At 41.9% G+C, this 27,376-nt stretch overlaps 1 protein-coding gene across 3 annotated transcripts; it reads right to left on the reverse strand.

The window, feature by feature from the left end:
* Positions 1–151: 151 nt before the first annotated feature.
* Plat (plasminogen activator, tissue type) lies at positions 152–27,376 on the reverse strand. 3 transcript variants are annotated; one of them, XM_078031268.1, is made up of 15 exons: positions 27,156–27,376; positions 13,298–13,395; positions 12,357–12,399; positions 10,130–10,267; positions 9,658–9,768; positions 9,148–9,322; positions 8,423–8,514; positions 6,785–6,959; positions 6,160–6,245; positions 4,642–4,837; positions 4,415–4,551; positions 4,097–4,237; positions 2,589–2,755; positions 2,278–2,355; positions 869–1,056 (listed from the first exon to the last, which is right to left on the reverse strand). In XM_078031268.1, the coding sequence occupies exons 2-14, from the start codon at positions 13,388–13,390 to the stop codon at positions 2,311–2,313; spliced, it is 1,599 nt and encodes a 532-aa protein (XP_077887394.1). In that variant the 5' UTR covers positions 13,391–13,395; positions 27,156–27,376; the 3' UTR covers positions 869–1,056; positions 2,278–2,310. The 3 variants fall into 3 exon arrangements, with proteins under 3 accessions (XP_005340367.2, XP_040124337.2, XP_077887394.1); XM_005340310.5 differs by lacking the exon at positions 2,278–2,355 and having other exon boundaries at positions 152–1,056; positions 27,156–27,371; XM_040268403.2 differs by lacking the exons at positions 2,278–2,355; positions 9,658–9,768 and having other exon boundaries at positions 152–1,056; positions 27,156–27,374.

Genomic DNA, 27,376 nt, shown 5'->3' on the forward strand with positions numbered 1-27,376 from the left:
AGCATATTTATTTGTGGGCACTGGGTATTCTGTTTATGTTGAATGAATGAAAGGAAATATTTCAAATGATTAAAAAAATGTGAATTATGAATAACTGAGTAAGCTGTGGGATACTGCATATGTAACAAAACCATTCTACTCTTGAGAAAAATGTGAAAAATATATCTGAATTTATTATTTAAAGACAATATAATACAGGGTTATGGCAACAGAACATGAAAATTACAGTGGATTGATATAAATAGTCTAAATCCTAGCTCATCTATTATGAAAATGATATAATCTCTCAGTTAACTAAAAAGTTTATAAAGAAAAAAGATTTACACTGTACACAAAAGGAATATTTTCCAAGTGGAGTGGAAAGGCAGAAGAAGAATACTTGATTTAAGGGATCATTTTGGGAAAAATGACCTGTCCAGCTAGCCCATCCCTTATTTGGAGGCCCTGTTGGGCTCTTGTGACTATAAATACACATTCTTTTTCTAATGCAATACTTTTCTCTTTCAGGATCTAGTTATTGTTTGTTATGGAGACATACTTTTATCTTTGTGTTCTCATTTCCAGATTTTCTCACAACCAGTGATTAGGAGTCTGGACTTTCATTCTACATCTCTTCTGCTCTAGACAGTAGAATTCCAGGAGGGGTTGGCATTTATTTAGCTGTCTTCTTATCTGACAGAATACATTCTGAAAGCAGCCTTTAACTCCTGTAAAATGTCCAAAATGTAAAGTACCCGACTAAAACACTTTGTCCTCTCCTACTGATTCTTCTCCCCTGCTACCATGAGGTGGCTCATGGAGAAATCGGCGTAGAGAATCACATGGACTTGACAGTATGTCTTCTGAAGAGGAAGAAGTCAGGATCTCCTTTGATTTTAAGGAGCTGAGTTTTCTTGGTCATGGTTGCATATTTTTTTGAATCCAGTCTAGGTAATTAGTGACCTTGGTATATATACCTGGAACGTCCTTCTTCCCACAACCAAGACCCCAACTGATGATGCCAACCAAAGTCATGCGTTTGTCCTTAACACACACCAGAGGGCCTCCTGAGTCACCCTGGAAAAGACAGAACAGGTTGTTTGCAAACATGGCACAATTTCTGGGAGAAAATTAGAATTGCTATAGTATTATGATATATTCTTTAAAGTACTTAGTTCAGAGAGGGCAAATTATCTCAATTTTCTTGATCCTCTAGATGATTAGGTTGTATCTATTCTGATAAAGTGAATTGATACAATTGCTCAGGATTATGGTAGCTCAGTGGTGGAGCACTTGTCAAGGCCTGGCCTCTATCCCCAACACCACACCACATACACAAACATACAGACACAGACAGACAAAGATAATTGCTTAGCCATTTCAGGCCTCCAAAAACACCTGGTTTGAACTCAACCACTTACTAGCTTTGTGGATTCAGGATAACTGTCCTTTAGTTGTTGTTATTTTTTTCTTTTTAATTTTTTAATGTAGATGGACACAATACCTTTATTTTATTTGTTTTTATTTTTATGTGGTGCTGGGGATTGAACCCAGTGCCTCACGCATGCTAGGCAAGCACTCTACTACTGAGCCACAATGCTGGCCCCTTTAGTTTTCTTAACTATAAAATAGAGAAGATGCTGTGTATCTCATGAGGTTGTTATGGAAATTGATTGGGAGGATACACAAAAAGCAGCTGAGAACAATATGGCATTTAGTAAAACTCAGTACTAATTATTGTCGTATTGGATCAAAATAATGTTTTTTAAGCATAACTTTAAGCATATAGATAGATCATAGTTTCACTTTGTATACACCCTTGTTTTGACTGTGACTAGGTGGGTACATATGAGCTTTCTGAAGAAACCATTCAGAAAGAGACCAAATGCTCAGGCCTGGGAACTGCTTTTATGATTAAAAGAACAATGTCTGCAAAGTCTTCAACACAAAAACCTCATTTGAATTTTTGGGTCCTAACTTCCATCCCCTAATGGAGAGCCTGGTATACTGTAGACAACTGAAATGTCTGAGCAAAAACAATTCCTTGGCTATATTTTAGTCTTAATACCAACAGTTTGTCTGTCCCCCATGCCCCAGTATCTTGTTAATCATGAAATATAAATATTCTGATAAGGATTCTAACACAGAACCTAAATTAGCCTGTATTCTAGGATATTAGGGCTGAATATGAATTTTTAAAACTTCTTTCTCACAATTCATCCTATTTCCTTTCCTCCTGGCCCTTCTACAAAATAGATTCTGGTTCTCTAGCACCCATAGAAATTAAGGATTTCTTACTTATGTTGCTTTACCCATCACTTCAATAGTCAATTAATTGCCTTGGCTTACAGGAAATCTTGTACCAGGTGGAGTTTTCTGTGAAAACATGGGGAAATTTCCTACAGTTTTCGATTTCTTAAGTTTAGGTAACTTTGATTTTTCTCCAATTGCTTTATTCTTGGAGGCCCCTATCTAGAATCCCTAGGGCCTCACAGAGATGAAACCACTCCATTCTGGCTATAACTTTTCCCCTTAGTTAAGAACTTGTTGCCCAAGGAGCATTTTTGTCCTTGGGTGGGCCTCAAGAGTAGAGCAATATTCATATTTACCTGGCAAGCATCATGCAGGTTTGCTTGGTTCCCTCCACTTCGAGTATCTCCAGCACACAGCATGTTGTTTGTGACAGTTTTATTAAACATATGTTGTGATGTACAGCGGCTGGATGGGTACAATCTGACATGAGCCTCCTTCAGCCGTTCAGAATAGAAAGGAGAAGCTGAAAGAGGGAGGAAATGTCTTGTAATTCTAGGAAAACTTATTTGTAAGCCTTTTGGAAGGAGAAAGCCAAATTTTTCAATAATTAACATCTCTCAAGTATTAATACATCTGTTAGGTTGAATTCTATAATATCACTAACATTTTATCATTTTGACTTACAAAAGCAGCAGTTTTATAGGGTTTGATCTAGGATTTCTTGATAGTGACCCTACTAACATTTTGGATGAGATCTGCTGAGAGGACTGTCCTGTGCACTACGGATGTTTAGTAGCATCTCTCTTTCTACTCACTGTCAATATCAACCTTCAGCTTGAGACCTTGAAATGTCTCCAAACATTGAAAAATGTTTCCAGGGTGGCAGACTCACTCCAGTTGAGAACCATCAAGATTAACTTGAATAATATTTAATATTTTTAATCCAACTAGAGAATTAGATCTAGGTCCACTTTAGCATGAGGAAACAGATTTGGAGTAGCCAGACATGGTGGCACAAGCCTGTAATCCCAGCTGCCTGGGAGGTTAAGGGAAGATTATTGTGAGTTCAAGGCCAGGTTGGACAATTTGGTAAGACCCCATCTCAAAGCAAAACAAAAAATTATGTCCAGTGCTATAGATTAGATCTTGATTGTCACCCGAAGGCCCATGGCTTGGTCCTCAGCCAGTGGTGCTGTTGGGAGGTAGAACGTTTAAGAGGTAGGGCCTAGTGGAGGAAGTTAGGCCATTGGGCGCAAGACCTAGAAGGGGATATTGAGACCCCAGCCTCTCCTTTCCCTTTGTTTCCTGGCCACCGTGAGGCAAGCAGCTGCCTCTGCTGTGAGTCCCACCACAAAGTGCTACTTACCACAGGCAATGTGCCACATGACTATAGACTAAAACCTTTGAAATTGTGAGTCAAGAGAAACCATTCCTCTTTTTAAGTTGACTTGATTCCAAGTATTTGCTACGTTAATGGAAAACTAAGACATCAAAGGTCCTAAAGCTAAGCAAGATGTAGAACTGAGATTTTAAATCAGGCCTACACAACTCCAGCATCCGAGAACCTACTTCCTTCGTTGACTTCCTACATAGCACCTTCTTAGAATCTTAAGTTCTTCAAAGTATTTGCACTATTCAGACTTTCCCTCACCTATACAGTGACCCTGTGAGGTAGGGAAATCAGATGATGGGTCTCACCACTCAGGGAGGCAGGGGCCTCTCTCACATATAGTCAGCAGCAGTACCAGAACTGGGGCTAGACCCTGCTGCTTTACTGACCACTTTTTCCTCCATCTGCTCAACTACCACATCCCCTGCTGTCCTGCAGACAGACAGGATGGGGCCAAGACTTCCTTCCACTTACATGCCTCGTGCTTGCCATAGCCAGACAGTTCACATTCCGTCCAGTCAGCCAGCTGCAGGTTGGCGTCAGGGAGGCAGACAGTGCGGACAGAGTTGCTGTCCTGGGCACACTGTAATGAGTCTGATTTCAGCTGCAGCAATGCTGAAAAAGAGAGAATAAGACCTGTGTGAAAGAGAGCCACTTCCAGTTTTAGGGGAGGAACTAGCAGGAGGGAGCCAGGCTTAGGAAGGAGGAAGTGTGTGTGTATAAACATATTCATGTGGGGGTATGCTGTCTGTTCCAGACTGTCAACTGTAGCAGAGAATAATAACATCTTACCAATATCATTGTCGTAAGTGTCATCATCAAATTCGTTATGGACGATGTATTTTTCTACTTCAAATTTCTGTTCCTCTTCACCAGGGACCACCCGGTATGTTCTGCCCAAGACCACCTTAAGGTGGTGGGGAGGAAACCTAATGGAAAAACAGCTTTAGAATGCTATTTTTACTGTAAACTTTACTCCATTGATTCTGGTTTTAAGACCTTAGTAGAAAAGCCCCTACCTCTCTAGGAAGCAGTGAGCAGCAGATAGGACCCAGCAGGAACTGATCAGCACTCCCCCACACAAAAACCTCTCTCCTGGTGACCTCCTATTCTTGGCAAATATGGCAGCCTGCCAAGGATGAGATGTGATGTCTGCGAAGAGTCCTCCTTTAATGCGAAACTGAGGCTGCTTGTACTGTCTCAGGCCACAGGTGGCTGGGAGAAGAAAGGAGAGAGAAGGGAGATGAGATCTGAGTTGCTGGGGCAAGACCCGGGAGCACCCATCTAGGTTTCTTCTCTTGGATCTCTGAGTGCTATAGGCTGACTGCTCTTTGAAAGGTGGGTTGAGGGTGATGTAACTTTTCCCACCGTGATAAGAACCACAACTTTCCTCTGTTGAGTGCATTCCCAACATGCTAAATATTATGTGTACAGTGTCTTTATCCCTTCCTAAGTTTCAGGGAGGCTAAAAAATTTTGGCCCAAGTTCACAATGGTATCTAGATTAGAACCCATATCTGTTTGACTCCAAAACTGGGGATGTTTCTGCTATGCTTCATTCCTTCTAATTGTATCCATTTCCTGGCTTAAGAAGTAGTGTATTGTAAGTTTCCTTCTGAGGACTGTCTACCCATTTCTTTCCTTTACTCAACCATAGCCATTCTTCAAGGTAAGTGAAAGCTGACCTCTCAGAGCTTTTGTCAACACCCCAGCTGACAAGGCTCTGTGGCTGACAGAGGACCCACCATAAATGCCCTCGGTCATGAGTTAACTGAGAGTTTATGTCTTACCTTCCTAGTTAGACTCTATATTACTTGAAGAACATTCTGGTACAACTGTGTATTCACAGGAGCCGAGTTATAATATATTCTCAGACTATTTCCAAAATAAAGTTTTATTTTCTTAGCAACATGTGCCAATTTGAATTTTCTCTGCCTCTCATCCCTTATCATTAATGCAGCTTCCCCATGTTAAATGGGTTCTGTGGATAACGTGGAAGAGTTCACAGTATAAGCCTTAGAGTCAGAGGACATGGGAGCGAGCCCTATTTTTACTACTGGGAGCCCAGGGAATTAGAGCAGGCCATAGGACTTCTGAGAGTGTTTCCTCCTCAGTAATGGGAAGAGGAAGACTCCATCCAAGAGGAAGACTCTCCCAACACCACTGTTGGGAGAGCACAATGGAAGCACCTTACTTTCTGAGGAGTCACAAACGTGAGCTCCTCTCTTCTTCCTTATACTCACCACTACTATCAACACCACTATTAATAGAGGCATCCAGAGAGAAAAATTAGAGCCCTCTGAATTCTAAGAGAAACCAGAGTGGTCTTTGCTTTCTTTTGGTTCCTCCCCATCACTCCCATGCATGGGAAGTGCACACCTGCCAAGACCATTGCTTCAGTTACACAAGCCTCCTACCCACCAAGGCCTAGCCCTTCTAGAAGTCTGAACCAGCAGCTGTGAGGACACACAGGGAAGCAAAGGAAATAGTGGGGAAGTGAAAGTAGGCAAAAGCAGGTAGTAGAGGGCCAGCCCTTACAGCATTGGGGCATGTCACAGTATTCCCACGTCAACTTGCGGTCCTTCAGCACATGGCACCAGGGCTTGGCATCTCCATCTGGATTCCTGAATGATAAGGGAGTTTAAGGTTTTAAGTCACATTTTCAATTATATCAAAGGCCACATAAGAGTGGAAAGAGGTAAATCAGTGGTAAAAACACTGAGCTAGAAAGGAAGAGCTCAAGTTCAACTTGCCAAAGTGGCAGGCCCAATGATAGTGGAAAATTTTCCCTTTAATTTTTTTACTCTCAGTAATATAATATTCTAATCTCACAGGGATGTTGGAAGGAACTGGGAGATGTTTTGAGAAGAAACTCTTACAAAAGTATTATAATAAAAGTGCATTGAGAACGGAATGAATAAGGCTTAAATTAGGTGAGGGGACAGGACCGCTAACTTGGGTTTTGGGTTGGAAAACTGTTATACCTTGAGTTTCAGAAATAAGCATTGTTCTATCAAGTGAATAGGTTGTACTAGATCATATCCAGAGTTCCTTCCCACACTTTGGATCTTTCATATAACTTTTGGCATTAATTCTTCTCCCATCCCACACTCTTGACTCTTCTCTGCCAAAACCTGAATCCCTTGGGTTCTGATCTACTTACCGGCAATAATTATGTTTTCCCAGTCCAAGAGCCTGGGAGTTGGTCTTCCACGCTGTATAACTCTTGCCTATCAGGATCATGGAATTCCACGGAAGGCAGGAGGCACCAGATGTGGTGAGGCTTTGGGTGCCACGGTATGCTAACCCTTTTCCAAAGTAGCAGTCCTCATTTTTTCCTGGAACAACAACAAAAAAAATCCCAAGCTGAAACAAAACCAATTAAATGGTGAGGCAGGCAAATTGGGGTTTGAAGTGGAGGTGAGAGCTAGTCTAGCATGGAGAAGAGTGTGGTATCTCCAACTTTTCATTTTTTCTTTAAGGCCTTTTACATAGAAATGGCAAGTGGGTTTCACTGTAGTTTGGACTGGGAATGTCTCCCAAGGGCCCATATGTTAAAAGCTTAATCTGCAGCATGACACTGTTGGAAGTGGTGAAATCCTTAAGAGGTGGGGCCTGGTGGGCGGTCTTCAGGTCAGTCTCTTTCTCTTTCACTTCCTGGCCATGCAGGGAGCAGTCTTGTTCCACCACATGCTCCCACCATGTGTCACCACAGGCCCAAAGCAACAGGGCCAATAGATCATGGACTGAAATCTCTCGAGCTGTGAACCAAAATAGACCTTTTTCTTTATAAGTTGAATTTCTCAGGTATTTGTTATAGTTATATGGAACTGACTAACACAGATTTCATCTCATGTTCCACTTTCATCAACTGGATGTGATCTCCTAGATTGCTGTGTGGAAGCTGATTCTGAGGGTCTGTTCAGGTTTAGTGAAAAAGAGTGCTGTGTTCCCTTAGTGGTGATTATTCTTAGAGCTGCTTTGAAAGTATTTAGGGATTTCCTTGTTTCTACTTGATGGTTGCATTGAACCAATGTGCTTCAACAGGGGTTGTGATGTTAGGTCCTACTTTGTCCACCAGTTCTCTGAGGGCTTTGCTAGGCTTAGAAGAGAACATATGAGCCCAAGAGTGCTACCTATTTTCATCAATTTGCGCCACCCTACCCTCTTTTCTCCCCATTTAAAACTGATGAAGTATACCTCTTCATATAAATACTGTAATTAGAAGACATCTGTAAGATCATTTATATTTGTGAATATTAATTTAGACAAAATCCTTGGGATAGAGAGGATAACTTCAGAATTATTGTAAAAGGAGTTTTCACATTCACAGGTAAACCAGCATTACCTGTAGACCTGTGAACCAAATGCTCATTGTTTTTCCATGTATATATTTAGAACTTTAAAAGTATCTTTCATACTATTGTGGTTACTAATATAATTATTTTTGAAAACACCACTGAATTCATAGTGCCTTTTTTGTAACAGTTTTTTTTCCTTTCTGGGGAATTATTTTATATTAAAAGTTTTGAGAAAGAGAGACCATGAATTCAAAAAGGGAGAATTTCTATTCACTCAAAAAGGACTAGAAACTACTGATTCATCCCCATTCTTTCCTCTATAGATAGGGAGACCGATGGTCAGACAGCTGGAGGCAATGTCTGGGCAGGACTCTTCCCTCTGTGGCCATCACTAACTCTCCACCCACTCTTTTCTCTCCTCAGTTGTGGTACTATCAGCCCTATTCTTTCAGATGTTTCTCCCCTAGTGACACTGAGAAGGTGTGGTGACTGTCACTTACCCTTGGAGCAGGCTGGTGTGCTGCAAAACTCTGAGGTATACTTCCCTGCCTTAAAGACATAGCACCAGGGCTTTGAGTCTCGGTCGGGGTTCCTGAAAAATCATCCAGGGAGGACCAGGGAAGGTTAAAAGTGCAAACTTTCCTCTCATACCCAAGGACTTGGCATACTCTTCTGGGGAAAGGGTGAGTGTATTTTTTGCATAGTTGAATACTGGATAGTTGTATTATGTTAGGCAGAAACATGACTTAATAATATTGTTTTTATTTGGAAATTAAGTATAGTTTAAGGAAATGCATATGGTTGCCAAGTTGACAAGGGATGGGCAATAATTGTTAGTCTTAATGTGTCAATATGGCTAGGTTAAAGTCCCCAGGTATTTAATCAAATATTAATCCGGGCATTGCTGCAAAGGTATGTCATTAGCACTTGTAATCACTTGATCTTAAGTACCTTATCCTAGATGTTGTGGGTGGGCCTCATCCAATCCGTTGACAGCCTCAAGAACAAAATATGAGAAGACTACAACATCAACTCTTAAGGTTCCAGCCTGATGAGTTGCCTATAGATTTCAGACTCACTAGCCCCCACAGAGCTGTGAGCCAGTTCCCTAAAATCAATTTATTTCTATTTCTGTATAGATAGTACTAGGGCCTAGCAGGTTCTTTTCCCCAACCATAGTGCTTTTCACCAGAGAAGAACCTACTGAGGAAGATGGCCGCCTCACCTGCAGTAGTTGTGATTCCCAAGGCCCAGCTTGATGGCATCTGGTCTCCGCCCATTGTAGGACTTCAGGGCCAACACACTGCTGTTCCAGTTGACACATTCAGCTCCGCTTTCCACAGTGCTCCACGTGCCCCTGTAGGTGATGCCCTGATCCTTGTAGCATGTGGCACTGGTATCTGATTGAGAGCAGGATATGTGACCCTTCACATGTGAATCTCCCTTTGTTCAAAAGACTCTCACATGGGTTTCTGCAGTCACCTTCATCACTGGGGCAGGCTACTGCTGGAATTGCCAGAGTAAGCTGGGAGCTAGGTAACCCAGCAGATGATGGCTGAGCTGGACTCAAGGCTCTGCCCATTGGACACAACACTTTGGTTTCCTCAGCCACCCTCAGCTGATACTGGATTCTACCTTCATCCTTCTACCACACATTTCCTTTCCTTTCCTGGTTTTTGATTTGGGAACTGGGATTTTTGTGCCTCTCTCTTTTACAACATACACACACACTCACCTATTTCACAGCGTTTCCCAGCAAATCCTTCAGGGCACTGGCAGACAAAATCTGAGAAATATATAGCCTGCCAACATGTCCCCCCATTGAAGCACCTCGACTCACTGCAACCTGTCAAGCGTAAACAAGGAAACCCCTAATTACCTTCAGCTTCAAGAATAACATGAATTAAAAATTCAAGAGTGTTCCTATATGCCAGCTGCTGTTCACAAAATCTAAACCCCACAACCATAAAGTAAGTATATATTGGTATTCTCCCAATTTACATATGAGGAAACTAAGGATCAGTAAGTGAAGGCATTTGCTACATAGTATTGCTCCTTTTTGTTGTGTATCTTTACTTTTCCTAACACAGAACATGCCTAAAATCTCCTTTTGAAGATTTGAACATGCTGGGAACCATGAAAGACGGGGTTTGGGCCCATAAGATTGAACCTCTGAATTGAAGCCTCAACATGAAGTTCATACTTACTTTTGATGGGCACCGAGTGGCACTGTGACCTGCCGCTATTGCACCAGCAGTACTCCACTCGGTTGCTTCTGAGCATGGGGCGCAGCCAGGACTCATGTTGCTGGTAAATCATCTGTGTTTTTTCATCCCTGCACATCACTATAAGAAAAGACAGGCTGGCTTCTTAGAATAAGATTCAAATAAAACAAAACAACAACAACAACAAAGATTTATCACCTGTGGACCTACTGAGAAATATCAGCCCACTATAACTGCTGGTTCTACATCCACTGATTCACTCACTGAGGGTTGAAAATACAGTTAGGCCTACAAAGCTTGTATCTGTATTGAACATGTACAGATCTTTTTTGTTATTTCCTAAATAATACTGTAAAACAAGTATTTACATTCATGTTATGGAATATATAATTAATGCTTTATTACATATAATAGGGACTCCTGAGATTATTTAAGTATATATTTAAAGACATTCATAGGTTCTATGCAAATATGTCATTTTTATATAAAGTATTTGAGCATGTGTAGATTTTGGTATCTTGTGAGAGGTACTTGAACAAATCAATGCCCCTCAGAGGGATGACTATAATCTATTGTAAATTCCTTAGGAATACAAGTGGAAAACAAATACAAATACCTAATATTTTGTCACTAAAGATAACATTCCTGTTATTGTTTTTCCTCTGATGAGTCCTTTTTTTGAAATAATTTATCTATCAAAATACACTTATTAAGTAATATTCAATTTTTCATTTTAATTCACCAAAAAAATATATTGTATAATTGCCTACCGTTTTTTATCTATATGAGTACTACCACACAGAAAATGATGCACTTTTGGACCAATACAAAGAAAATTGGCATTTTAGGCTGCGTAGGAAAGTGCTGTTTCCATGAATTTTTCCCTCCCTCCTTCCCTTCCTTTCTGTGTGGTTCTGGGGATTGAATCAAGGGCCTCAAGCATGCTAGGCTAGACAAGCAGCTGTAACAATGAGCTAAACTCCCAACCCTTTTTATTTTATTTTAAGACAGGGTCTCACTAAGTTTCCTAGGCTCGTTCAAACTTTCGATCCTCCTGCATCAGCCTCCTGAGTAGCTGGGATTATGTGTGTACTCCACCACACCTGGCTCCATTAGTATTTTTTATATAATTAAAATAGTTGAAGTACTCCCACTAATGTTTTCTTTTCATCTTTTTCTGTTTTCAAACTAGAATGCCAACTTTAAAAAATAAAAAGAAAACATGGGGCTGAGACTACAGCTCAGTTGTAGAGCACTTGCCTAGCATGTGCAAAGCACCAAGTTTCATCCCCAGCACCACAAAAACAAAAAAGCAACAAAATCCCTATTGTATTTTTAGTTAATTAAAGAAGTAACATATGCTCACTGAAGATAATGTTCTTGTTTCTTTCAAAATTCTGTCAAGGCTAGAATATCCTTGTAGGAAATACTTTGCTATCCAACAACAAAATTATTAAGAGTTAAGTGTGATTTGGTCTGAGGAGACTTCCACTTTAAAATGGAGTACTGAAAAAAACCAGGTCATGAAGGAGGAAAGATGAGGGCTCTAGGTTGGTAGTTCTCAACCTGAAGTGGGGCCTAGAGTTCTTCAAATCAAAGACAAGAGGCTGTTAGCATTTTTTATTCTTTTTTGAAATCCTGATGGAAGTGTTTCTCTGCTTTCTAAAGTCAACTCTAGACATGGACTTATGAAAAAAATTATTTCCTCACTACTTCTGTGAAGTAGCCCAGGTTATTATTCTGATATGATTAACAGGAAGAAACGGAAACAGAGATGCTAACAAAGGTGCTGAGTGGACTCTGGAAGGTTCACAGCCCAGGAAAGACCCCAGAGGACCTGGACAGCAATGGCTGTCCTTGTTCTGCTGTTAGCATTTAGGTGGCCTCAGGCAAGAAACTCAGTCTCTCCAGGGCTCTGTTCTCTCATCTGTATAACAAGGAATTTGAACTGGTAGGCTCTCACCAGCTTTGTAATCCCCTGACATCCTGACTCTGTTCCTCTCAGAACCTGTCTGTCTGGCATCAGCAGATTGGGTGAAGGATGAATTAACAGCATCTTTTAGAATCCCCCTGAAAAATTCACCTTAGCATAGTAAGCAGGTCATGGGTAGAAGTGAATCTCCAGCAAGTCTAAGGTACCCTAATGTCCTACTACCCTAAGCCTTGACCCTGTCTCCACTGACCCTCTTCCATCTCAGCTCCTTCTCACCTCTGTAGGATCTGGCTCCTCTTCTAAATCGGGTGTAGATTTCCTGCAAAGAGACCATGAGTAGGTAAAGATCAGCACAAGCTGGGAGATGACCACACATGAGTCTGCCAATTAGAAGCCATCTACTCAGAAGCTCTCCCTTGGGTAACTGGCCCAGGTGGAACATCCATTTCTGGCTGCCTTGTCTAATCCTTCCTCTCCTTTTATACTAGCCAAAATAACTTTATGTACAATGGAAATGTTTCCTATTTATGTGGTCCAAAATGGTAGTCACTGATCCCTTGTAGCCAGGGAGAGCTTGAAATGTGGCTAGCATGATTCATAAACTGAATTTTCAATCTCATTTAATTTTAATTTTAAATATAAATAGCTCCATGTAGTTAGTGGTTACAATACTGAACAGTGGAGTCATAGCTCCCTGTGTCCTCCAAGTAGCTGTCTGGGGCACTCTGTTCTTTGAGATCCTGCTACAGAGTATTACTGTTATTTTTTGTTGCCAATCATTTTCAAAGAGTGTGTGTTTAGCTTCCATCCTGATCAGGTAATGAACAGCATAAGGGCAATTTACCTGATTCTATGGCTCAAAGAACTTGTGTTGTCTTCTATAAATACTTTGTGGATTAATTCAAACACATTCGTTAATGTAACTCCAAAGAAGGCAGGCAGAGGCCGAGGAGCAAAATTAAGAACTGTTGGCTCAAGTTGGAATAAATGTCTACGTTCCACTTCAGAGACTTAAATCCCAAGTATCTGATCCAGAAAGAAAGGGCACATGCATGTCTGTGGCTTTACTGACATTTTGTCCCTTAGCCTTCCTATTCTTGGGCATTTTTCTCACCCTTGGGATCCTTGGGAGGATGCAGACTCTTGATTGTACTGAGGAGCATCTGCAAGTATAGCAGCCTCCAGGAGGGGCATGCCAAGATGGATTGGACACTCACCTGGCGGGGCAAAGTGAAGACTAATTCACAAAGCAGCAGTACACACAGAAGCCCTTTTTTCATTGTATTCATCATTTCTTCAGAGTGTCCCATAAATTCTGAAAGAAGAGGAAAAAGATCTTAAACATGTGATACAGGAGGGCAAAGTACAGTAAAGTTCAAGAACTTGAGTATTATAGCTGGATTCTTCCTCGAGCTACAGCTCCCATGGACAAGTGTCTGGAAGATGATTTCTCTCTCTCTCTCTCTCTCTCTCTCTCTCTCTCTCTCTCTCTCTCTCTCTCTCTGAATCTGACTACTTTGCACACACCACAAAAGTTTATCCATATTGTAGCATCTGTCAGAATTTTCTCTCTTTTTAAGGCCAAATGATGTTCCATTGTTGGATACCATATTTCATTTATCCATTCATCTTTGATAGACACTTCAGTGGCTGGAAGATGATCTTGCCCAGAGATTTCCAAGGGTTGAAGGGCAAAACAATCTCTGGCACTTCTTGGTAGCCAGTGGACTCCAGGAGACTATAGTGCCCTACTTGGTTTCCTGGAGGGGAATTCCTGACTTGGGGTTGACTAAATGAAGCCACAGTAATGTCCTCTTTGGGTTTTTGTTTTTGTTTTTGTTTTTTTTTTTTTTTTTTGGTGCTAAGGATTAAACTCAGGGTCTCTCAGGGTCTTAAACAATGCTGGGAAAGCACTAACAATTCAGCTATATCCCCAGCCCTCCTCTCTGATTTTTTCCAGAGGAATATGTAGGGATTTTATTGCTGACACATCTCAGAGCCAGTCTACCCATCTCAGATTGCCTCTGCTCTTACACTTAAAATGGACAGAGCTGCTTCCATGTTCCATGGTCTAGCTCACCAAAAAGAAGGCTCCCTCTATGCCCCACTGCTCCATTGGAATGTCTGTCTCCGTTTTTATAGACGATGACAGATCTGGCAAAATGCAGATTTGCAAAAACAGAAGAGACATCTGGTTTATGGTCATTAGACTCAGATCTTCCTGAACCCCCAATTCCCAGTTTCCATTTGCCTTTCCCCACTGATCTTTCTTTCCCTTAGTGACTGAAAGTAGGTTAGTTGGTCGGGTGTTATTTTGTGGTCTGGCAAGCCCTCTCCTTTATCCACAAGAATTAAAACCGACCTTTGTTCCCCTGACTCATTTCCCTTCAGTCACAACAACTTTTCTTCCCACCCTTCCCCCCTTCCTCAGGACCCCAAGGTCTATTAATTCAGAGCCTTCTGGGATTTACATTTTGCCTGTCTGTGGCTCTGGCTCTTTCTTTCTTTGAAAAGAACTCCTCTATGAAAGTGCCATCCAGCCTCCTCACATGGCCATAAGTTCCCTACAGGGTCAGGATGAAAATAGAAAGGGAGGATAAGGTGGAAGTCTCTTCACGCCTGACTGATTCTCCCTGGGCTGCTGGGGACAGGCAGAGGAGGGAGCACAGAGCTGCTGGAGAGGGTGAGAAAGCCTGGCAGGAGGAGCTGAGCAACAGTGGTTCCAAGGAGAAAAATGTAGGCTCCCAAGGAATCTTGTCTCTGGCTTCCCCTCCTCTGCCCATTCCCCAATGTGAGGGAACAGAAGGGCTCTCTCTGGGCCTTTGTTCTCCTTTGGCACACCCAAAGCCTCCTAGGCAAAGTAGACTGAGTACTCTGGAGGTCCTTTTCTTATTCAGAGGGCTCAGCTGAGCTACTAATCCATTGGTTTCAGACAGTTCCAGAAGAAAGGAACCATGCAGTTGAGGGTGAAATCTTGCATTTTTCAAGATTATCTTTCTCAGCTTTTCTTTTCCTTGAATTTCCACTTTCTCAATCTTTTCCCAAAATTTCACTTAAATTTTGTTTCTTAATTTTTATCCCATTACTTATAGGCTTTGGAAAACAGATCTTCCTAAACTGATTCCCCTTCTTTCTTCCTGATGGTCCTCTGGGTTGTCCTATCTTTTATGATGCTACACTAGCTTAGAGGATAGGGAGAGCTCTACACACTCAGAACTTTTTAAAGAATCCTAAATGAAGTCCAGAATTAGATGACTGAGTAAATGAACCACCAACAGAAGAAACCTCTTTTCTATATCTTGCAGATCAAACTGACCAGCCATTTCAATTCACTCATTCAACTAAGTCCCAAGGGATTGGCTGACTATCTATCTATCTATTTATTTTCCCTGCCAACCAAGGTACTATTTTATTTCAAGAATTTAAGATCCTTCAAAATGGAACCCAATTCTAGATGTTGAACACTTACAAAACCAAAAGTGGAGTAACAACATATTTGCACTCCCTGCCCCTCTTTAAGGGATCTGCTCTCTTCTTGGACAAGTGGGGGTGGCTGGGAACACCAAGTAGGGAGGAGAAGCATGACTGGGCTGGATGTGAAGACTCCCAACAGCTGCATCATGTTAAGCCCTTTAACAACTAGAGAATCAACATAAGGGGATAGGAGAATGTTTGTGTCTTGTGCTCTTGGGAAAATTAGTCTTGTTTCTTATCTTCTTTGGCTGCTTTTGGCCTTCCTTGGCCTCAGGCCCAGTGTAGATGTCTCATATTAGCAACACAGCAGCTCCCTCACACTAGACAGAGGCAATCAGAGCAGCTGGATAGGCTGTATGGAATAAGAACATGACAAAGGAATTAGTCATCCTGCCATCAGAAAAAAAGTGCAGTCTGAAGACTAGGAAGAAAGGAGAGACGGAAGAAAAATGTGTCCTTATTTCTCCTTTGGTGCAGATGTGGGTGTAGAGATCTGAGGGGCAGTGCCTGAACAAAGAACAAAGTGAACACCAGAAATGTGGACTTACTCAGCACCCATGGGAACAGGTTAGGCCAGGCCAGACTATGACTCTGCTCCCACCAAAGGGAGATTCACAAGTAGTGCTAGGGAGGCCAGGGTGCAAGATGGAGAAGTCTAAGAAGTCTTTCAGAAACTCGTTTTATGAATTCAAAGAAAATTGTTATTTTTTTCCTGGTTTTTTTCCTTTCGCTGTATTTAAGAGTTTCCCAGTATTATTAATGAACTTAAAAGGAAAAAAAGCAAGCAAGCAGGTAACAGGAAGAAGGACTGCAGGAAAGGAGGAAAGGAGAAAAAGAGAGGGAAGGAGGAAGGCAGACTGGTCAACCAGGAGGACGCCTGACTTTAGTCAGTCTGGAATCCCTGAGTACTGCATGAGAGGAGTGGTAGAATGGCTGTAAGGCCTGTGGTCTCCAAGGTTGCAAAGCCCCAGACCCAGCAGGCCTAACCTACACACAAAGTTGATTTTTATACATTTGCAAGAGGCATCCTCTCTAGTGGGAGGAGTTAAGCAAGTTAACACTCTGTAAATTAGAAAATGCGGGTCACATGGTGCAGGAAATAGACCACAGCCTGGATTTCACTGATGTGTGAGCAGGCACATCTGCATTCAGCTGGCCTTGTCTGCTTCCCACATGCATGTGTGTCTCCAGAGCAACTCTGACCTTCCTGCCTGGAAGCTGTATGCCATCCTCTTGGCTGCAGCAACAGTGACTGTTCACTTGACCCTTGGAGTAACTTGCAAATGATGACCACTCTAGGGGAAAGGGAATGATAGTCTAGTAACCAGGGACAGGAAAGCTGGCTAGAAGCTAATTCTCCTGGGAGAGGTACTGTTTCCCAGGTCCAAAGATGGGTATCATTTTGAGAAATGCCGGAAACATATTCATTTGTGCAGTAGTAACATGGCAGAATAACGATTAATGGGCACTAGTTAATAATTGATTGATTCTGGATTGGCCAAAGTCATTGAAATATATGGAGAGGACATCTTGCCCTGATCAGAGTTACTCCATAAACCTGAGTTACTCTATTTTGTAACAGTAGTTTTTCATAAGTTACTCCATTTTAAGTTTAAGTGCTGAGGTGGAATGACTGTACACCTTCTTTGTACAAGTAAACAGCCACTATCTGCCAGGCACAACTATAAAGCACAAATTGAGAAATCAGTTAATTATACTAATAAAATCACTTCTGTGTGCTGAGAGCCATAGCCAAGTAAAAATGATGCATGGCATTTTTGGTTGTAAGGTGCTACCAACAAGCCATTGAGATGATATGATTATGTTAAGATCTGCATTCAAATGGATATTAGACCCCTGCTGTCCACCTGGGCCTGCTACTTTGGAGCTCTAGCCGGACTCCCAAAGAGTTCCCATTGGTTGGGAAAGTGCGGTAGGAGGAAATTCCGGGGGAGAGATTTCCTGTTGGGTTGTGTGTCCGGGAGAACGCCACGTGTGTGGGTCGGCATATTTCCCGGGAGCATACAGGGCATTGGCGGGAGTTTCAAAAATAAAGTTTGTTCCTGTTTGAGTGGCTCATGATTTTGTGCCCAGCCAGACTGTGGCATCTGTGGACTTGTCAAATTAATCAGAAGCACATGGATGCATTGGTGTTATCAAACTCATTGGGAAAACCAGGCCCATGAGCTTATGGAACACACCAGACCACCAAATGAAGCTACCCCTCACTCAAGACTCATAAAAGAAAGAACACCTGAGACTGGACACAGTGGCACCCTGACCCCATCCTTGTCACTCCTGATCACCAGGCTTGCCCAGGAAAATCACCACAGTGACAAACTTTAGAATTTCTTGCCTCAGGCTTCAGCAGGGTACAGTTTCTCCTGCCCTTGATGATCATGTAGCCATGGCTCACTCCGAGCTGACACTCTGAAACTACTGACTGTCTGGACCTTGGCCTAGAATAAGTTCCTGGTCTTTGACAGCTCTGTTCCCTTCAACTGGTTCTTGATCTTATCTGACCACCTGTAGTGACTCTGCTTTCTATCTGCTCTCTGTCTTTGCTCTCTTCTATACTAATAAAAATCACTTCTGTGGACTTATCAAATTAATCAGAAGCACATGGTAAACTCCTGTGGCTGCCTGAATCTTTTCTTAACCTTTCTATAACACACACACACACACACACACACATTTTTGTGTCAAGTGTGATATGTGACAGGAATGTTGTAGATACTAGAAATTAAGAAACTGCTGTTACAAAATAGAGTAACTCAGGTTTATGGAGTAACTTGATCAGGGTATGATGTCCTCTCCATATATTTCAATGACTTTGGCCAATCCAGAATCAATCAATCATTAACTGGTGAACTCCTGTGGCTGCCTTAACCCTTTCTTAACCTTTCTATAACACACACACACACAAACATTTTTGTGTCAAGTGTGATATGTGACATGAGTGTTGTAGATATTAGAAATTAAGATTGGAATAAAAGAACTTATATTTGCTCAGCCTATGACTATCAGGTGACCCACAAGTATTCGAAGAAATGCCATCAATGAAAGTGGTATATCCTCAAATTTATTTTTATTCAATAAATTCTGACATTATGGAAAGGCACACACATGTTTGGTCTATGTTAATGGCATAGCTTACTCACTGCCAAATGGCAGTTAGATAACAGAGGGACCTGAGAAGAAGTAGGCCAAGTGTTGTCCTCAGTGACTTTGCATTGCCTGTCTCCCCTCTATTTTCCTCCTACTTCTTCATAAAAATCTTTCAGGAAAGGAACTGATACACTCACTCACACAAGGTAGAAATTATTGAACATTACTGAACATTAACTAAAGTCAATGTCCTGCCCCTCCAAGAAGCTTTTATAATTTGAAACATAAAATGTGCTCCTAGCAATATAAAACCAAGCAAGCTGGACGCTCTAAGTCTTCCTCCAGAACTGTGATTTCTACATTGTATCGAAACTGAGTGTTCACATGCTGTGTAAATAATGAAACTCTTATAAATGGGGATAAGTACTTTTATTTAAACACTCAATCTGCTGTCTGCAATTATATAGGAAAATTATTTGCAATAAAGGAACTATACAACAGCAGTCAACCAGTCAGTCAAAGTCTAGGTGGAAACATTGCAATTTCGTGAGATGATATTGAACTGGAGGATTTCTAGTTTGTACTCTTGCCATCAAGAGAAGACAGAAATGTGAGCAAGCTAAAGGAGGATGGAAATAGCTAGGTAACATAAAAATGAGTGGATACTGTTATCAAGTTTTGCAACATGTACAATATTTGGTCTATTTTTTCGTTGGTAAAGGAGAGCCTTATGTTATTATTGCCTTGCAAAAGTTTTCTCTGGAAATCGGAGTGAGAGAGAGGGAGTCAGTCTTTAAGAATACCAGTGCCCTAAAATGATTCCTAGTTTTGAAATAACACACACTCTTCACCCACTCCAACCACTACAGCTCAGAACAGGTGCCAACAAATTAGAAAAGAAATGGTCAGAACTCCTTGGAATAGCAAAAGAGAGAGGTGTGGTGAGAGGCTGGGAGGAAGGCTGGGCCTCAGAAATGGTAGAAGTTTCCCACAACAGCTCTTCTAAAGGTCAGAGGCTTTTAGCCTGGCAGTTCTAATTCTACCTCTACAAGTCCTGTTCACTTTAGAGGCCGTGCTCTCAGAACATAAACTACTTTTAGAAACTACCATCATATAATCAATTCTTAACTTTTCAAATAGGTAATTTTCTGTAGGCCAAATGTTCATTTTTCTCTCTTCTTGAACATGAAGTCTTTTACAAGAAGGGAGAAGAGAAGAAGAGTCTGCTTTTTAATATAATTTGATCAATTGTAATGGGATGAGTAGAGCAGAATTCTCTCCTGGCATCTCCCACCCCAACCCATCAGGGAAGAATTCTCTCCAAAGCATCTTCAAAATATAGGTATGTCCTATGCCTAAGCTACATGAAATTAACCTCAGAAAAATCTATACCCATTACTTTGGGTGTTATCTCCTCCACTTTTACCTTCAGCCAGGTAATATGGTTATTTGCAGGAGCTAAGAAAGTATAAATTGTGAGTCTAGGAAAAGAGATGTCTCTCCTTGCCTCTTCTCATGATAAAAGCAAAAGCAATACTTTCTTGTGGGCCGGGGATATAGCTCAGCTTATAGAGTGCTTGCCCTGCATGCACAAGGGCCTGGGTTCAATCCCCAGCACCACACATATTTAAAAAAAAAAAAAAAAAGTAATAAAGACACAGTTCAACTGGCAAGAGCTAACTCAATTAGTGCAATAAAATATTAACCCCCGAATCTAAACAAACCCTGAAATTCAATGATAAGCAAAAAGAATGTGTTGTTAAGTAAGCGATGAAGGTGCTTTCTCAGGTTCCTTCTGCTTCTTAAAGCAAATGGCACTACACAGTAATTAGAGATGCAGTAATATGCTTCTTCCATCTATCTCCGTATCTTATCAGACTTGAATCAGAAAATAATGACCAGAAGCTTTCATTGTATCATTATATCAATTTATCCAAATTTTACTGGCATTTTGTGAAACTAACATTATAGTGTTTGAGAAATATGTGTGGATTAATGCTTAGCAGGTATTTGAGTTTACAAAACTCCTTTATATCTACTAAATCACTTAAGACAATTTTAACTCATTTCTACCAATAAGAGAACTGAACTTCAAAGAAAGCATAAGGGACTTACCCTAAGATGACAAGCCTTGTAAGAGGCGGCATCAAATTTCAAACCCAGGATACTGAGTTTCTCTAGCCCAAACCTGATACTTTTCACTTGTCTCCATGACACTCGCTTGTGACAGTCTTTCTTTTTGGTGCAAGGAGTCAAACTCAGGGTTTTTTGGATGCTAACCATGTGCTTTACCACTGAGCCACACTCCTCCCACCCTCACTTGTAAAATTTTTTTTCTTTTTTCTTTTTGGTGGTGCTAGGGATTTGAACACAGGATCTTGATCATGCTAGGCAAATGCTCTCCTGCTAAGTTATACTGCCATCTTGTGACATTCTTAACGAGTTCAAAGTTGATATTAGAGCAGCACGTCATCAGGTATGGAGAAGGACTCTAGACCTTCAACCTAGAACCCCAACTACCACTTACAGGCTCTCTGAGCCTGTTTCCTGGGTCTTTCCAATAGGCTCCTCATTTTTCATTTTGCTTAATTATTCTGATAACTAGAGAAGCAGCAGGTGAAGGCCCTGCTCAATGCCTTATGCACAGGTATTAGCTGTATTTAATATCATGAGCTATACTCCCTTCAGCAATAGGAGCACCAATATCAACAGGGTCTTCCTGGAACAACTGCTTGAAACTAGAGACGTAGAAGAGATACCAAGCTCTAGGGTCCTCAATGTGTTCAAGTGTTAATATCAAATCCTATTTCCTAACTCATCTGGATATCTCTTGATAATCTGTGTTTGAATTCTCTACAATTGAAAAAAAATTTCATGCTTTGTTTTTATGGTCACAGAAAGGTTTGAATGGGAACCATTATTTCCTGAATACAGACAGGGTGGTGTCTTACATCCTATTTTTAATCTGTTTTTTTTATTTGTCTTTCCCAAGCCCATTTACATCACACATGCCAGGGACTCTGTGGACTTTTGAAGGAAGTCAGAATTAGCAACTGAGACCTATGGGATATCAGGTGTCTCTATTGATAATTCCTGCCTGATGTAGAGGGTATGGATGTCTGAAAGCCAGGTATATTTTGTGAGGAAAAATAAGGACACTGGAGCTTCCCAGAACACACACACACACACACACACACACACACACACACACACACACCCTTCTTTCTCTTTACAGCCCTTGTGGTATAGACTGGCTCTTGCTACAACTGGGCAGAATAAAACAAGTTTCTCTTTGCTGTGAGCATAACACAATGTGAATAGCCAGAGGAGATGGAGTTGACTGGTAGACTTTCTTTTAGATTACGTGCACTGGGTTACTGGACTCAGCTTCCTCACTCAGCCCTCTGTCCTCAGCCTTCATGAAACCCAGCTGACATCAAACTGCTTATTAAAGAGCTGGAACAAAGGGGCCTAAGAACCTCCCAGGGTCCCATCTACCCAGTGCCTATGGGACCCCTCACCATACACTGAGACCTCAAGCCCTAGCTCAGATAAGATTCCACTTTCCTGGCATTCACAGGTGATGATTTACTCACAATATATATTCACTATCAAATGTCTATAGAGCTCCAACCATGCAGGAGGCGTGCATCAGGCTAGCATTCCCTGGGCAATCATGATCAGAACCAGAGCTCTCCTGAGCTGTCCCTTCAGATATGTTTGTGAAATTCATGCTGTGTACCCAGCACTGGTTTTATTTTCCCTTCCGACCCTGGAGCTATTTTGGGTAATTAAAAATTGAGTTTATTTTTCCTTCTGTATCCTTCTACTGAAGTCTGTTTCTCAGGTAGGAACTGGTATCAGAAGACCATGTGGCTTGATTGGGGTTGGATCAAGGTGGATTATCTTTAAACTCCTCCTAGAGCTGATTTTCTATAAATCTAAGACCTCCTCACTCTTACCAGTTTGGATAAGAGGTGTCCCCCAAAGCAAGAATATTCAGAAGTTAAATGATTGGGTTATGAGAGCCTTAACCCAATCAGTGAATTAATCCCTATCAGGAATTAACTGAGTAGTAACTGAAGGTGGGTAGAGTATGGCTGGAAGAGGTAGGTCATTGAAGGTGTGCCTTTGGGGTATATATTTGGTGATCTGAGCTTAGTTTCTCTGCTTTCTGATCATTTTGTGAGCCTCTTCCCTCTACCACACTCTTCTGCCATGGTGTTCAGCCTCACCTGACCCCAGAGGGATGAGCTGGCTGTCTATGGACTGAGACCTCTGAAACCATTAACCCTCAGATAAACTTTTCCTGCTTAAAATTGTCTTTATCGGGTCTTTTAGTTACAGCAGTGAAAAGACTAACTAAAACAGAAATTGTTACCAAGAAGGGAGTTCATTGCTGTGACTAACCTGCCCATGTGGTTCATAAGCTTTGAAACATTTTAGAATTGGTGGGAGGAATTTTGAGATACTTCGTAGTGCAAACTGGGAATGCTTTAGATTGTTGTAAATGGAGATTAATGGGTAATTCTGATGAGAGCTCAGAAGTCCAGAATGTCAACAGGACAGTGGACAATGAAGTCAGGGTTCAAGAGAGTTCAGAGAAGGAGGATTTTATTGGAAATTGGACTAGAGGCCATTTGTGTTATGGTCTGGCTGCGAAATTGTCTGCATTTTGCCCACGTCCTGAGAACTTCTGTGAGGCTAATTTTAAAAGCAATGGCAGATGTTCCATGGCACTGGCATTTCTTAATCTTGGGGCTTTCCACTGTAGCTTTAGCTTCCCCCTCACAAATATACTCATTGCCCTCTCTTAAGTGTGCCCACAGGGATCTTAATCTGGTAGAAGAAATTTCTAGCAATATGGCATTCAGGCAGTGGCCTGGATATTGCTGGTGACTTTTAGACAATTTTATTGTTATAATTAGGCACAGAAAGCAGAGCAGAAAGATCTGAAAAACTTTGGACTTGAAGGGTGGGAGTAAAATGAGGGCTAAGGAAGATTCAATTGCCACAAAAGAAACGCTAAAGATTTTGTCCAGAGACAAAAAGAAAGATGGCTTGAAGGCATCTCAAGGAGTTGACAAGACCATACCCATTTCAGGATCAAGGGAGTGAAAATAAAACTTCCTTTGAGAAGAGACCAGTGGGCACACTTCTTGCACAAGGGGCCCTAGCTACCCAGGCACTCAGAGGCTCCTACAGCCAGGGTTCCTGGAGACTTGGTTACTGCTCAAGATGGTGATAGACCTTGGCGTCAACCACATGGTGCTGAATTTGCAGGATTGCAGGATGCTGGAGTAATAAAGTCATGAAGGCTTCCACCAAGATTTCAAAGGAAGGTCTGGGAGGCCAGGCAAAGTGCCCTCAGGAAGGATCCCTGTGGGCAGCCCCTAAGAGGGCCATGAATATATATGTGAGGGGGAAGCTGAAGCTACAGTGGAAAACCCCAAGATTAAGAAATGCCAGTTCCATGGTCTGCCAAGGAAAGTTGCAGGAAAGCTGAGACAAGTTAACAGAAAGGCCACTTGCGCTGCCACCAACAAGGCCAGAGAGGCAGAGCTACCCAGGCCCTTTGAAGAGAACATCATGCCATGTGCTCCAGATGCTGGACATGGAGCCACAGGACTTGTTTGTCCAGCTGGATTTCAGTCTTGCTTTGGTCCCTATTTTTCTGAATGAAAATGTTTACTCTGTACCTCTATGTATTGAATACTTGGAAATCGCTTTTGATTTTTACAAGAGCTTACAATGTGAGCTTGCCCTGAGTCTCAGAGGAGACTTTGGACTTGAAATTCTGGGCAATCTTGAACTGTTGAGGATGTGAGGTATACCCCAAAATCTCATATGTCAAACAATATAAGAACATTCAGAGGTGAAATGATTGGGTTATGAGAGCCTTACCCCAATCAGTGAATTAATCCCTATCAGGGATTAACTGAGTAGTAACTGAAGGGTAGGATGTGGCTGGAAGAGGTGGGTCATTAGGTATATATTTGAGGTATATATTTGGTGAGCTGAGCTTAGTTTCTCACTCTGCTTTATGATCCTCAGGTGAGCCTCTTCCCTCCACTACACTCTTCTGCTATGGTGTTCAGCCTCACCTGAGCCCAGAGGGATGGAGCTGGCCGTCTATGGATTGAGAGCCATGAAACCATTAGCTCTCAGATAAACTTTTCCTGTTTAAAATTGTTTTTTGTCAGGTCTTTTAGTCACAGAAACAAAAAGCTGACTAAAACACCAGGTTTTGTTTGAGACCTGCTACATGAGTTTTGTGAGCTACTTGATTAGGCTGAGGCTTATAGTCTGAAACTGTGGACAGAACTTTTCTCCTGAATATACAAAACAAATGTCCCAAAGATGGGATGAAAAGAATATTCCAGTACCTCATTGCCTATCTTAATCATCTTAGCAAAACAGAGCTGAAAATCACTCCCAGAAAAATTTTATTCTAAGACTGAAGATGTGCAGTGCCAAATAATCAAATGACAACTGAATAATTTCACAAAAGACTCAAAATCTTCCTCATTACCAGATACTCAGTATTCCAGAAAAGCATGCTGATTTTGTATTTTGAATGGAGTTAAGTCTGCTGCTCTTGCCTATGACCCAGGTTGTTTCCTCAGCTGTCAAAATGAAAATAACCTACATACACTCTAGAAGCTTTAGAAGTCCTAAAACTAGCATTAGTCCTTCCAAATTGATGAATCCAGCCAAGACCTCTGTAAGCTGCTATAAAACCCCATGACTGAAAAAATTCCTGTTGGCAGATGAATAACAGGCCTCCTCTGAACAGGAAACTTTCCCAGTTGTGCTGTGATCCTCCTACTCACTCACCCCCAAAATTGATAGATGGCTATGGTCACTTCAAATTAAAGTATAGAAGTGTGCCTGGGTTGCCTATTCTAAGAGTGGGAAATTCACTGGTTTTCCAGCTCTGCTTGTCAACTCTTTAGCCCTGGGAAAACAAAGGCCAGAGCCCTGTCTTAATAAGCTTTCAAATGAACCGCAGGGTCATGGCTATTCCTAAGCTCCTCCCTGGCTGATGAACTCTCCTGGGCCCTTGATGAAACAGCAGAGAACAGTGCAGACACTGGGAGAATATGATAGGTGGCATCACAAAATAAACTGAGATGGTTCTGGGAAGTCTGGGCAGAGACTGAGCCCTTTGGGGAAAGGGGCAGCTATCATCGATCCTGACAAGACTCAGAGTCTCAAGGCTGGCGTCTCTGAGAACATTTTAGACAGAATAAATTGATGGGTAGGATGGAGCTATTTATGTTTCAATATTTACGGCGCCCCTGCTGGTGCCCGCAGTCTGACTCCTTCATCCTGCCATGAGGAACGTACCCCGCACTCCTGCCTGTCAGCATATATTGATTCTGGACAAGCCAGGGTTTAGATCTCAGTTTGAGCCTTCCTGCCCCCACACAGAATTGCTAGGAAGTCACCTTTCAGGAAATTCCACTTAGAGTCGTATTTGGAGGATTTCTTCACAGGGGTTGCACACACATATCCCACCACCCCACTGGCTCCTGTCATCAATCAACTGCAGGAGATCTCTATATTATTCCATATTGGCCACCAAATAAGTCATTGCTACGACACTTCTTTGTGCTTGAGTTTGCCTTTAGTTACTTGGGAGCTTAGCATATCTTCCCACTTCCCTCCTTCCCACCCTCCCTCCCTCAGCTTTGAGGTTAAGAAAATAAAGATAATAATAGGAAGAACCTAAAGAGACTTACTATGCTTCCTGAAGAGAGTGTTAGGAATAAAAAATATTGTTATTTTCCCCCTCTGTAATTGAAAGGTCCTTTAAGAGGACTGCACATTTGATTAATGCATACTTGGAAAAAAGCTGGGGGACAAAACTGGTGGGGATTATAGCAGGGTGATGGGAGAGAGGAGATCAAAGGCATTTTTTTCTACCCTAACTCCCAAGTGAAAACGTCAGAGATCCCTAGAAGTCACCTGCTTCTCTTTCCCAGCACTTCTCACCTAATAATCATGCTCAGGAGTCTGCTGCAAACCAACGTCAGTTTCTTCATGGGCTCCTTGAGGGAGGGAGGCAGCCAGACAGACAACACTTCTGGACATTCCCCAGCCCTCCCGGCTCTCCCAGCCACGTGTCCTGAGTGCAGCTGATTTTACTTTTACTGCCCATTACTCATGTGGTCGGCTCATTGTCTATTCTAAGATTTTTCTATGTAATTCTTTCCATTTTCTCCTTTACTGTGCAAAAGCAGACATTTCTGCAAGAAATGTATCTTGCCTATTCTCTCCCTTCCTGTGACCCCCCACCTTCCTCCAAATCACTCCAGCCTTTCTCGAGCAATTGCAGATGCAGAAAGAAGATTTCCCTTTGGAGCGATTCTCTTTATGCCTGAATTAGAAGTCAGCCCCTTCAATGAAGCATGCCTTCACTGGCTCAGTTTGCCTGAAAGACTTCAGGGAGACAGAAGAGGAGGAGCTGGGCACAGCAGTTCAACTTACCACGACTTCTTGCGACTTTTCTCCTCACAGGCCTTCTTTTTTGGCTCTGGGCTCTTGCAGGATCTCAGCTCCAATCTCGATGAACAGCTCCAGCCTCCTTTAAGGTTCAGGGCAGTGGGTGGGGTCAGTGGACTGGGTGGGTGGATTTCTCCGTGGTGGAGGATGCCCAGTGGACAGGGCTGTGCGGGAGCCAAACAGGGCGGGACTGTGTTTATAAGGCA

This window comes from Ictidomys tridecemlineatus, chromosome 14, assembly GCF_052094955.1.
Source record: "Ictidomys tridecemlineatus isolate mIctTri1 chromosome 14, mIctTri1.hap1, whole genome shotgun sequence".
In the NCBI taxonomy this organism is placed as follows: Eukaryota; Metazoa; Chordata; class Mammalia; order Rodentia; family Sciuridae; genus Ictidomys; species Ictidomys tridecemlineatus.

Excerpts from the sequence above, each read along its gene's own strand:
- Plat (XM_005340310.5), bottom strand. The coding sequence starts at position 13,390 with ATGGGACACTCTGAAGAAATGATGAATACAATGAAAAAAGGGCTTCTG. Across the intron at positions 8,515-9,147 it reads GGGAATCACAACTACTGCAG|GAACCCCGACCGAGACTCAA; the intron begins GTGAGGCGGCCA and ends ATGATTTTTCAG. Across the intron at positions 2,756-4,096 it reads CTATGGCAAGCACGAGGCAT|CTTCTCCTTTCTATTCTGAA; the intron begins GTAAGTGGAAGG and ends TCCCTCTTTCAG.